This window comes from Rhinatrema bivittatum, chromosome 1 (assembly GCF_901001135.1).
Source record: "Rhinatrema bivittatum chromosome 1, aRhiBiv1.1, whole genome shotgun sequence".
Lineage (NCBI taxonomy): Eukaryota > Metazoa > Chordata > Amphibia > Gymnophiona > Rhinatrematidae > Rhinatrema > Rhinatrema bivittatum.
In genome coordinates, this window is record NC_042615.1 from 787,920,812 (window position 1) to 787,934,414 (window position 13,603).

The following is a 13,603-nucleotide window of genomic DNA, read 5'->3' on the forward strand; positions in this document are numbered from 1 at the left end:
ATCTTATGCATACTCTTTATGGATATCCTGAAAACCAGACCTGTTTGCAGCTCTTGAAGACCAGAGTTGACCACCCCTGGTCTAGTGCAAAAGATGGTCCAAATTTAACAAAGAAGCATTCTCACTGTCCCACTGGGTCACTATTTTAGCAAGTTATATACTGGACCAAAATTTGAATACTCTTCTCTCCATGGTATAAAATATTTATTCATTTATTTTTTCAATATGTAACCCACCTTTCCATTGACTCAAGGAGAGGAGCAATAGATGAAATAAAGAATTAAGAATTATTAAAAGAAACACGAGCAGAGAATAAAATGAAAATAACAAGTTCATGCAGAATAATAATCACATTCCTTAAATGAAAAGGCCATTGCAGAAATGCATATCATATTACTTAAAATCATATAAGACAGTAGAATAGGAACTACCAGATGAAATTAATTAAAAGCAAAAACATGACTAAATAGCATAACAGGAACACTTAGCTAAAAGCAATTATAGTGATGAATGCTTGTTGGAACAAGCAAGTCTTGATCAGGGATATAAATGCTATTCGAGCCTCTCTCGGAAGGGAATTCCAGAGGCAAAGTGGCGCACTAATGAAAGCCCGTCATGTCCCAACTGATCTTACTTCAGTCAGTGATGGAAGACAAGGCAGAGCCTCCTGCAAAGATCTTAATGAATGAACCGGAACACAAAGCAGGAAATGATCTCTCGAATAGATAGGACCCAAAGCATTTACAGCCTGAATGGTAAGTGACGTTTTAAGTTTAATGGAGTGCGGGCGTGTTAGTTCCATGTGAAAAGAAAAGTCAGCAGACAGATGTTAAGTGGTATCCTCCTGTTCGTTAACTCCAAATTTGGGCCAGTTTTCAAAATATAAGCTCCTTCTATTAGATCATTAGCACTAAATAGGTGCATATTGCTGACATTGTTTCTTTGAAAAATAGCACCTGTAGGAACCAACGGCATCCCCTGGTTCTTTTTGACATTCTTTGACATGCTTTCTTAATGCACGTTATAATACGGCTGCAGACATGGCGTATTGCTTTAGAGAGACAGATAGAAAAACAGACAAAGACAGATCTTTCTAGCAATACTGTATCTGTCTATCTATATCTAGAGAAAGAGAGAGTGCATGACAGACAAACATGTTCATGGAGTATGTGATGAAGATTTCTGGATGTGAAGGTATTCTCCATTCAAAGCTGTAGCAGTGGAGTGTACACAGAGGTTGTCGTAATCATCATCAATGTCATCCTTTATTTATTTCACGTTTTGCCACCTAAAGACCTCAAAGTGTGCCCTTCACTTGTTCTTCTCACTAATCACAAAATGTGATACGATGGGAGAAAGGAACTTCACACCACATGTTTCTAGTTCACAATGTACCAGGTCCACTGTCTCATTATTAATGCTGTAACACAATCATTAATCACTTGTTATTAAAAATGACAGGAGTCAGGTGGCACCTTATAGACCAACCAGCTTTTGAGGACAAAATCCACCTCATCAGGCCAAAGCTTTGGCCTTGCGAAGGCCTAGGCTGCGGTACGTTGCTGCAACCTTGGCCTAGACTCTATGCAAGGCTGGGCTTGGAGGCATAGATCAGACGCCTGGGCCTCGGACTAAACCTGGTGTCCCGGCATCAGGACCCAGCCTCCGAGCAGGGCTGCAGCATCGGGCCTGGGCCCAGGCCCTGGCCTAGGACAAGGCCCTGGTCTCAGGACCTGGCCTCCGGGCCAGTCCCTGGCATCAGGCCTGGACAAGGGCCTTGGTCTAGGCTGAGGCCCAGGTGTTGGGACCTGGTCTTTGGACCTAGGCCCCGGCGTTGTGTCTGGGTCCAGGCCAAGGTCCAAGCATCAGGACTAGGACAGGACGCAGTGTTGGATTCAGTAAATATGGAGGGGGGGAGGACATTGAGAATTTCCCGGGCCTGGGCCTTTGCTCGGGTCTTGACCTAGGCCCTGACTGCGGGCAGGGCCTATGCTGAGACCCCAGTGTTGTGCATGGGCATAGGCAGTGGCTCCTTTGTTAGGTCGAGGTCTACGTTTTGGGCCTAGACTTAGGCCGAGGCGCCATAGTCACTCTCAGGCATAGGCCGGGGCCTCTGCTTTGGGTCTTGCCTATTACCTAGGCAAGGCCCTGGCTTCAGGCCTATGCCTAGGTCAGATCAGCGATGTTTTTTTAATGGGTTTTCAAAACAAAATGAGAATCTGATGAAATTTAGTCAGAATTTAACTCTTTTTGTTTTGAAAACAATCCAAAACAAATTAGGAAATTTTGTCTCACTTCCTATTTCATTTCTCCCGAATGCCCATCCCTAGTTGTTATAGTACATTGAGTTTCATATTTTATTGATATTATACTATATTAATGATTGGTATCATCTTTTTGTAAACCGGTTTAATGAACTTGTACTGATGTATAAAGGCTGTCTATAAATGAATAAGCTTTGCCCCTCACCTCTATCTTGAGTCCTACAACTGGTTTCTCTTCTGTTGCCATGCTCATCTCAAGCTTGCCCTTTTGTTTCAGTCCACATTTCTAGCCATGCCCCTCCTTTCAGCCTTAGCTTAGTATATTCCCCTATCCTCTTGGTTCCTTTCACCTTCCCAGCTCACTTTCGCCAGCCAAACCTTTTCTCTTTTTGTCCCTCTGTGTCTGGAATGTATGGCCCCTTTGCCCTCCTCTCTTCACCAGTAAGTCCTGCTTGGAAACCTAAGACTGAGAGCTAGTCCCATAGTCTTCATAGAGCAGATTTACCTCCTACAGCACCACCATGCCTGAAGCTGCCCTCATCCTCATGCATCTCTTTCTGGTCTCCATTTTTTAACTCTTCGACTGTGTGTTCTTTGAGGCAGGGGAGCTCCACTATCCACTGTGCCTGTATAACTTGTGTGGATCATTAATTCATTATATACTTGTATCAACATAACTATGATTTGCTTTACAATGTTGCTAATGAAATCAGCTTTATGATAATCAATCACCATCATAATATAATAAGCAAAACTTTGAAAAGCAAAGAAATCCACTTGAAGTTAGTAGAAGGAACTATTATTTTACAAAAAGGTGTATATGAATTATCTTATCTCATCCCATTGATATAATAAGTCCTGAGGAAACTGATGGAGACGGAATTACTTTAAGGTTCAAAATGATAAAAATGATCGTAGCATGTAATTTAACGTCTTTGTAAGGAACTGCAGAGGATGGTTGTTCATAGTGCCATGTGGTCTGATTCTGACTTTAGCCATTAAAGGGAAAACTCATTAACAGGAGCGATTTCTTTAGCTGAAATGCTTAAAGCCATTTGCTGTGTGTTCCGTTAGGTGCAACTTGCCTCCTATATCTGAGAAGTACGTGGTGGATGTTGGGCTAAAGACGGACGTGGTGACAGTCAATCCCAGTATAATCACAGAAAGGTCAGTGCTGCTGCTGTGGGCTTTTCCTAAGTTCTCAGTCCTGCGGCTAAGATTCAAGTGCAGAATCTCAGCTCTGAGCTGAGGACCTTCTTGGCCTTTTGGCAGAAATTGAGAATCTGTAGAACATGACAGGGCGGGGATTAATACCCTGCCAGCAGGCCTCCACTGGGGTTACATTATTATTACCACCATAACTAAAACAGGAAGATTAAAATCTTCTGTTTTAAAAAGAAAAAGGCAGGCTTTGCTTTGCTTTAATTCGTCATTGCAAAAGAAAAAGGTGACTGCTTAGACCTGACTTGGATAAAAATGATCAACTGAAGGCTCTTTGGCTTTCACTGGCACCTTCATAATGAGTCAGGCTCAGCAACTGAGAGCCCAGCAATGGATGTCATTCAGTCTGCCTCGGAGGGCCTGCAGACTGCTAGGGATATTAGCATGCCGACCATGGTCTGTTAACAAACAATCCAGTCCATGCAGGAAGAAAGGTTAGTTTTACTATATTGTAATTCTTTAGAAATCCATTGAAAGAGCAGAATTTTCCTTTCTGTTCTAGCTCGCTTTGCATCCCCTCAGTAGGCCGTGTAAATATCTTACCAGTATGCGCCACAGTGAAAGAACTTGTAGGTGACGGGCTGATAGTCCAATGGATTTCTACTGAGATGAGACATCTTGCATGTCCTTGATGTCATTACTAGTAAACAAAATGGCTTTTGTCATTTTCTGTGGATGTTTACATTTTATGTTATGGCCTGGCTGTTTGTCCCTGCACCTTTCGGGCTTCAGTTCAACCAGAACCAACATCTGTTAAGCTTCATTTGAAATTATCTTGGGTAGGGGGATTTCTTCTTATTTTTATATCTCCCCATTTCCCAACTCAGACCAGCTGTTCAAGTGACAGTCCTCAGCCAAGGGCCACCAATTGTAGCTCCCCTGTGGACTTTGTCTCATGGCGGCTGCAAGTCTGGCCTCTTGGTGTCGACCCTTGCCTGATAACTGAGATTCCCTCCTCGCTAGGGACTGTGAGTGCTGATTATGCAGCATCCCCAGCCCTGGCTGGCTGGCTCGGGGACCAGAGGCCTAGTCTTGGAATCAAACCCAGGTCTCCCACAGCATTGTCACTGAGCTGCTGGATTAGGCCCCTTTAGATAAGGGCTGTACATTTAAGTGTTGCATAAAATCTTGAGGCCTAGAACATAATTTAACTTTAATTACAGCACTCTCACTGTTTTCTCCCACTCCACACAGGGAGAAAATGCTTTGGTAGCAGCATTTAATGTCCAGTGTCATGCTTAGCATATAGCAAATGAAAAGCACAGTAATTAGGTCATGGACAACCATAAAGAAATAAATGTATTTGATTTTATAACATTGTCATGGGAGATGACAGCTGCTTGATAGCTCTTGCTTGGTTTCGTTTATGTTTAGATTTCACAAGCTGGAGAAATGGAGGAAGCCTTTCTATGAAGTGCTCCAAGTGTACGAGAATGCCTCCGTCTTACTGCCTGCCTTCTACAATACCCGTAACACAGACGTCTCCATCCGGGTCAAGTACGTGCTGGATGACTTTGAGTCCCAGCAGGCCGTGTATTACTTTCACCCCCAGTATCTCATCAACGTGTCGCGCTTCTGGTTCGTTCAGGGAGTGCGAGCCAAGCGGATCAGCAGCGGCCTGATTCTGGTGACCGCGGCGCTGGAGCTCTGCGAGGAGGTGCACCTTTTCGGCTTCTGGGCATTCCCCATGGACCCCTCAGGGATGTTTGTCACTCATCATTACTACGACAACGTGAAACCGCGGCCCGGCTTCCACTCCATGCCCTCGGAGATCTTTAACTTCCTGCACCTGCACAGTAAGGGCATCTTACGGGTTCACACAGGCCCTTGCAGCTGATGGGGGAGGCGTGCTGCGCCGGGGAGGCCTCTAACAGCTCGTGATCAGTATGGAAGAGATGTGATGGCTTTGCCTTCAGACAGAGATTATGCAATAATTGTTGGACATAAAGTTCTCAAGACATTATCTCTCACCCATGGTGGATTTTTCCTGCTGGTCGAGTGGGTAGAATAATTTGGGTGAAGCAAATTCTAACCACAGGATCATCAACACTGCCCTGGAAACTACAAAACGGAATAAGCACATCCGATAAGAAACACCATCACCCCCCCAACACACATCTATCTACATGCATTCATATTCTCCTACATGCACTAACACACACACACACACACATTCATATACTCATTTATACAAAGATACACATACACCCACACACTTTCATATTCTCCATACATACAAACATACACACCCCACACGCATTCATACATGCATTTATACAAACACACGTGAACACACATATACATACAGACACATATAGCACATATGGTGGCTTTCAGTTTCTTAGATTAGGAAAAAGCACCAAGCAGGACACACTCAGTGGTTACTGTCGATTTTCTGACTCATACTTCTGCTTTCTTTATTTGCACTCACCTTTTTCCTCTTACAAGGGTACTTTTTAACCACAGTTATACTTCTAAAGGGCAGGCTGGTAAGAAATGGCCATTTTTCAATAATATTTTTCGACGCTGGTGAAGAACTTCGTGTTTTTTTATCTGTACATGATCAGCCATTTTCCTCAGGTGTCCCCATTCACTAATTAATTAATTTAGCACAAGCCTAGAAAAGACCAGATGGGCAGAGTCTAATTCCCAGTGGATTTACTTGTATAGCTCAAATGTATAAATTCTGAAAACCATCATATTATAGAGCACACCAGGGGGCTCCTTGACCAATCAGATGACTGGATTGGCTGCTACTGGGAAAGTAGTAATTGGACTCTTCCAGGGCATGCATTAGGGGGGAGCCGACTTTAACGAGTAGGATTGCAATGTAATTATGTACTGGAGGGGGCTCCTGGAGGCTCCCTGGTAAACTTACGTTAGGAAAATGCAAAGTCTCGCAGCCAGGGAAGCAGAGCTTGACGAGAAATTGCCAGCACGGCATTGCAGAGCAGCTCAGAGTATTGAAAGCGCTTTCTACAGGTTCGTAGGCGTTATGAGTGATATATTCTGACTATAACATTGCTTGAGGAAGCAACCTTTAGTAATCCCAAAAGCTTGCTCCTTTTTGTTAGCCTTTTGGAGGTATCTTCTTCTTGTTTTGCTTAAGTCAGACTTGTGTCAAAGCTTGAGTAATGAAGTGATGCTTCTTCTGCAACCCTACAGTTTATTGCCAGTTAAATGGAGTAGGACTGCAGTAGACATCATCAGAGGGGCCAGCTCCCTCGGGACTTGAGCGCTAGCAGATCTGCCTCCCGTGTCACCCGTTCAGTCTCCTGAACCCGCAGCAGCTGAGAGGGGAGGCGAGAGAGTGACGAGGTGACGGGGGAGACAGATTAGACAGATGATCTATACTGCGGCCATTGCAACAACGTGTGGGTTAAAACCGTGTCCTGAAATTAGGCTCAGTTTCTTACTGCATAGGTTAACATGTGCGCAGAAACCGGAGTTAAAATTTGCAGGGGAACAGGGGAGTCTCTCAAATGGGATTTATGAGCACAAAACTCATGTTCAGTGCACATAAAAGACTTTAATGCATACAAAATATCACTTATGCACACAAAAGTAGTTTGAGGTATAATTTTAAAAGCCCGACGTGTGCATTAATCAGGGGATGGGTGAAGAAGTCGGGCTCGTGTGCACGAGGGGATTATAGAAGCTGCCAAGATGCGCGCGTATCTCCCGCAGCGTGCACATCTCGAAATTTTTCAAAAAGGGGTGGGGGCGAGAGCATAGTCTGGACTGGGCCATGGGCATTTCATGGCGTGAACCAAAGATGTGTGCGTAAATACTGATGTGAGCCGGCATGCACCGAGGCCCCCTGCTGCGTAATTTTTACTCCTGCTATGGATGCCGTGTAAGTTAAAATTTAAAGTATACTAGGCAGATCCGCAGGGTTTTAAGGGTCGGGGCTAACGGGGGAGTGAAGGCTATCAGATCAGGTGGGGGTTGGAGGACCTCTCTCTTAACTGGGTGAACTGGGGACGAACTGGTAAAACAGGATTTGCATGCACGTGTGCCCACTTACAATTTGGCGCGTATATGCGCAGGGCCAGGCTATTTTATAACGTGTGCCTATATGCACGTGTATGTTATAAAATGGCCGTGTACCTGGGCGCAGGCCGACCTATGCACACAAATGTGCGCGTGTGTGCTGGTTTGAAAGTTATTGTCCCTCGGTGCAGAAAACATTTTTTTTGTGCACATTAATCAGGTTCATGCACAGAAGACGTGCTTGGTTTGTTTCTGGGTATAAATTTCGATTACAGGTCCTGGGGTCTGAACCTCAGCTGACGCGAGTGCTGGAAACGTTGCTCCACCTCTAACCAGGAGTAAACTTTCCAGCGCTAGGAAACTATGAGTTAAACCAGGGCACCTCTCTGCACAGGAGTGGGGGTAATAGTTAATGCCTTCATTTGCATGGGATTTCCCTGCGAGGGCACATGCACATTATTTTGTGCACAAAGCTTGCACAAAAAAGGTGCACACCACTGCAGTAAAAATGTGCTCTCTGCTTGGTCCACCTTATTGCATTGGCCTCTTTGCAGGTGCTCAGCACCCACAGAGCTGGTGCCTACGAATGACACACTGAAATGTTGATTTCCTTGTTTATTTTCAACACTGTCTGCAGAATTTACAAGAGACAAAGAGTCTGTGGAGTTGAAAGTTGTCTTCATTTTCTCAGGACAAGGTGCTCCAGTCTAGGTTTTACCTCATTGCATGCGTTTCACAGGGAAATCAGAACTGCAATCTCCAGATTAAAATGACGCCTGGATCAGGGTGCCTGAAAAAAGTGGAGCTTGTTGGCAACCCTGTTTGTCTCATACTGTCCCCTCATCTACCTATCCCCAAAGCCAGGGCTGGGGCAGGAGTATTTGGCACCCTAGGCGAACCTTCGGTCATCACCCCCTCTCCTAACCTACCTATTGGTGGCAGCTCCAGCACAGCACTTGCTTCTTTGGTGCTATTGGATCTGGCACAGTACCCCACCCCCGGACCTTGCACTGGCTGAAGTTTGATGCCCTCCAAAACGTTGGCGCTCTAGGTGACCGTCTAGCATAGCTGATGGAAGCCACTGGCCCTGCCTGAAGCTGCTTGACCAACATCATCTGGTTGATCAAATCCAATTCTTTCTTTCACATTTATGCAGCATCACCAAACTGTACTATGCACATTTTCATAAAAGGAAACCCATTCTAAAGCAGCAGTATTTGCAAGTGAAAAACTAAAGGACAAATCCTACAATTGTTGTACGTAATTCAACTTGCAGTGAAATGAAACATGATCGTACAGATCTCTATTTCCATTTTTGAGTGTCCTTACATTTTTCAGGGGGTTACAAGTGTTCAACGCATTTGGAAGACCATCCTGCTGAGCCATTTTCATCATTCTGAATCCTAGGAAATTTGGAGTTCTGCTGTGCAGATCCTTCCTAGGAGCCCATGTGGAGCTCACACGCTGACTCCTACAAAATATGAATATAATGGGCCTGATTTTAAAAAGCATTTCCATGCTTAAAATTGCATTTTACACATGCAAATGTACTTTAGCCATGTAAGTGGGCTTTTGAAAATTGCTATAATATATGCCATTGAACGGTCCATAAGATATTCACGTGTAAGCACGCTTTACGCGCGTAAATGGCTTTTTAAAATTGCTACGATTGTATGTTGCATTTACAGGCGTAACTCCTTTTAAAATTACCTCCAAGATGAATAACTGATGAGTGGATTCAGCAAGGAAGACTTAAAAAAACAAGTGTGTAGAGCAACAGTGGTCTAAACGAAATGGGAAATTATGTAATTAGCAAAAACAAATGCGAAGAGAAAGGAGTAAGACAAAAAGAAATAAAAAGAACTCAAGGAAGAAACTTGAGAGAGAGCCCAAGATCCCAGGTCCCCTCACCCTGGGGTTTTTCCCTTCACTCCCTCTGTCTTCTCCTGCTACTTATCTCCCCTTGTTCTTCAGTCCTTGAGCATCTCCCGCCCCAGGTCTTCTCCCACTGCTGCCACCCATATCCTATATTTTTACCCTCCTCCACCTCTTCCCTTCTCTCATGGTCCCTTCCTAGGTCTACAACCTTCTCTGGTCATTTGAACCTCCCATTGGACCCAAAGTCCTTGCACCATGGCCACTTCCTATGGCCTTTCCTTAGTCTTCCTTCTTCTACTCCCATGGTCATTTCATAGATTTTGCCCCTCCTACTTTCCCAGGTCCTCTCCCTCCAGCTTCCTCCTCCCCCCCCCCCCCCCCTGCATGACATAGCTCCCTCTCAAGGTCACTTTCTAACTTCTCCCCCTCTACCATTCTTCCCAATGGTACTTTCTCAGCTTCTCTCCCTCTTACCCACTCTCCCAGGTTCTCTCCCTCCTATTCCCCCTCCCATTATGACCCCTCCTTGGCTCCCTCCCACCCTTCCTCCATGGCCCGTTCCCAGTAACTCCAAGCCATGGCAATAGGAAAGAAAATCAGTGTGGGGGCCTGTGAGCATGGCTTTCTTTTGTAACAAGAAGTCCATGTAGGAGGAGAAAGTGGAGCTCACCGGAGAGCTTATGTGCACGGAACAGTTCACACACTCACACTGATTTTCTTTACTATCGTTGCTGCCTGGAGATTTCTACTAGTGCTGGGCCAGCCTGGGATCAGGCTGCACTTCCTTCACTTCTGGAAAGACCCCTGTGGCTCTTGGGCAATTGCTCAGGTTTCCCCCCTTAATGCTATTTCTGACTGGTGAAATGCTGCTCTTGTAGTTTTCCACCCTTGGCTGCTCTCTGATCCATAGAGTTTGATCTCCTGAGCAGCTTTGTGTTAGAAACTGGCTTGAGGTCGGTGATAATGGTGAAGTATGATCAAACTGATATTTATAGTTGGTTTTTTGAGAATTTAAATGCAAAATGTTCCCCCCCCCCCAAAAAAAAAAAAAAGAAAAGCACAACCACCTGCATTAATACACATTCTGGGCCAGATTTATCAAAAGTCTATCCCGTGGGCCCAAAATGTGGTGAGACCTTCTATAAATCAAGCCCTTAATGTGTGTGGTGCAGTCATAACACTTTACTGTAGTTGGCTTGGCGTGCTCCTGTACCACAGTGCTTGGGTGTTTTTATTGCTGGAATTTACAGTGTTTTTCTAATAGCTTCTGTAGCTTCCTAAACATAGCTTCTGCTTGACCTTCTCACTGTTCAATAATGTGCTTTGGAACATTTTGTTCAATCACATCACTTGACTGAACATTGGGATTCCATTTTCTTGAAGGGTGTCATGCACAAGTGGATAATTCCATAAAAACAGGACTTTTTTTTTTCTATTGGAAGAATCAAGGGTACATTCATTTATGTCTGAAAGCATAATAATAACAACAATAATATAATCATTAGAGATATTTTATGAAATTTGACAAGGTTGTTAGTAATCCCACTTAACCAAATTGTACAGATTTCATTTGGCATTCATGCTAGACCATTTTGACATCACACAATGTTCCCTCTAGTTTTTGTGGGCTGTGTGCGCAAAAATATTCTCTTGTGCAATGTAGTGTAGAAGTTTGTACATGGTGTTCTTGGAAACCCCATTGTATTTTCCTTTTCTTGTGTGTTTTTGTGTTTTCCTGTGTGCGTTTGTTTCACGACCTGTGTGAGCGCGGGTATGGCTTACAGGGAACATTGGTCATTAGTTCTATTTTACCAGCCCAAATGCTCATGGGACACCTTACACTTTAACTCTGTGGGCTCTCAGGAACAGTGTAACAGTCTACGCCAAAGAGTGTGCCATCAGTTGGACCCCGTAATGTCCAAGGATGTCCAAAGAGTTCTGATAGTGTCTTCCTGAGCCCCTATGTGGTCGAGAGTGCTGGATCTTGTGAGGAGTTTTAAACAGCCTTTGGTTCTCCTTGCTGTTGTTTGGCAGTTTAATCCCCCAGAAGTTCCCATGGATGCAAAAAGCAAAAAAAAAAAACAACCCACAAGAAGCAGGTTGTATAGAGAAGTAAGGTAACCCTTTTATATTGTCAAATTGCTTACTCATAGATTGTCATGATCCAAATAATGTCTAAAAACTATTTTTTTAAGGTCACTGTCAAGTTGTTTGAGAAGATGTTTTACAATCCTCATAATTAGTTTTTTCAGCTTTTTAAATATAGTACCGTGAAGAGATTAACTAGTCAAAACTCTTCTGGGTTATGTGAAATATGTAAGCATGATAAGAATGAGAGCAACACCCCAAACACATATATCCTCAGAATGACTCAACGCTTAATTTCCTGATCTAGGAAGGACTATTGAGTGACATAGATCCATATAATCTCAGAAATGGCTAATCCAATTGGACAGTTAGGGATTCAGATGCTTCTAAAGCACCTTGACTGAGCTTGATAGTTCCTGCTGAATCAAATCATTTTTTTTTTCCCCTCCAGGACAGGCTGATTGAGTCCTGGTTTTACTCCACTGCATGCATGCATGGCTTGTAGACCTGTTTTTCTTAGAGAAATCACTAGGATGATGAAAACTCAAGGTCATGCATGCAATGGGTTTAAAGCCAAGACTGGATCAACCTGCCTTGAGAAAATGGAACCTGTTGGCCCATATGGCGAGGTGTCCCAAATGGTACCCCATAGCATAGTCTGGACAGATACCCCAGTTGACTCTTGGAGAAGGAATTAACTTCCCAAAATGGAATCACGAATTATCAGTAGTAAACTATAAAAGATGACTCCAATCAGCTATAAGTATCCTTCCATCTAGAACTGTCTGTTGAAATTGTAAGAGGATTTTAGTTTGAAAGTTTGCTGCAGGGACTGAAAAGCTGAGACTGACTTACCTGCCCTTTATGACCTGGATACAGATGGTTACTTGTGGTCTAGTCTGGAGATTTCCTCTATTTGGAATGCTAGAATAAGGATGTCAGTCTGGGAGTACAAGGTAGTGCTTGTGGTGGGGGTTTAGGGAGGGGAGGGTTTGCAAATGAACTTTCATCGTCTTTGTTACAATTTCTCTTTTGTGAATGGTAGAACCAGAATGTGAAGGAGTCTATAGAGCAGCTAAAACTCAGGGCCGAGAGCTGGGAAGGACGGGGTTCAAATTCCACCTCTTCCGCTGACGCTTCTTGCGACCTTGGGCAAATCACTTCACCCGCCGTCGCCTCGGGTACAGACTGAGGGGATCATTGACTAAGCTGCGCTAGGGCTTCATCACATGTGTTTATTGTAATTCATATAATCACGCTTTTTCTCTCTCCCCCAAAAAACTGCTGCAAATAGCATGGTTTGCCTCAAAATCTGTAAGCTGCTTTATTTGATTGAATGTTAATTGCACATCAAGATGTATAGATAACTTTCCCAGGAAGTATCTGGATGTTAACGCGTGTCCTGATTTTCCTGGGATGTATCCATAAAGGACCCAAGCAGCCCACATAATGCCCCCTCCCCGGGTAAATTAAAAAGCCCTGTGGGTGGTCTTTGGAGATCCTTTGACTCATCCCACACTGAAGTGGCCAAAGTTGAAAAAGTAATACAAAAATAATTTCAATGGCCTTAGCTCTTCCCCTCCATTTTCAGACCTTGCCCCCTTTGAGTAATCTACTCAACCTCACCCCCTCAGTACTTACAAGTCCCTGGTGCTCCAGTTAAGTTAGGACCACCCCCTAGTGTTCTGGGCCTAAGCATATGCTTTTAGCCATATAAGTCAATGCTCATAGTGTATGTCAATGTCTTGATTCTGAAAATAGACTGGGTTTGTGCGGGCTGACAAGCCTGCATTGTAGGGATGTGTGTACAATAAATTTTTGATTAACTTCATTCATTCAGTTCATTTGGCTGAGTAATTCATCTTATGTATGCATGTCATTCGGTCATTTGTTTTCCATGAAAGTCAATGGGGGAAGCAATCTGTTCTATTGTAGGAACTAAAATCGGGGTGTTCTATCAAAGTAGTGGTGGAACCTGCAGGCAGATGACAGCAACAGAGGGAAGAGCACTTCAAGATACCAAGAGTGGGGCAAAGCAGCTCACAGAGAGGCATCAACCACCTAGGGTACTATGAGAGGAGTAAAGCAGTATCAACAGTAGCTTGAAGACCCCAGAGCACCAATAGAGGGGTTAAAGGCACCAACAACAGTGACGCCAA

At 44.0% G+C, this 13,603-nt stretch overlaps 1 protein-coding gene across 2 annotated transcripts in view; it reads left to right on the forward strand.

The window, feature by feature from the left end:
- ST8SIA5 (ST8 alpha-N-acetyl-neuraminide alpha-2,8-sialyltransferase 5) overlaps positions 1-13,275 on the forward strand; it is a 139,528-nt gene extending 126,253 nt beyond the window's left edge. For both annotated transcript variants that reach the window (XM_029580616.1, XM_029580615.1), the window contains 2 exons: positions 3,339-3,431; positions 4,860-13,275. In XM_029580616.1, the coding sequence (XP_029436476.1) occupies positions 3,339-3,431; positions 4,860-5,322 (556 nt within the window). In that variant the 3' untranslated portion in view covers positions 5,323-13,275. The remainder of the gene's footprint in view (positions 1-3,338; positions 3,432-4,859) is intronic.
- Positions 13,276-13,603: the final 328 nt, after the last annotated feature.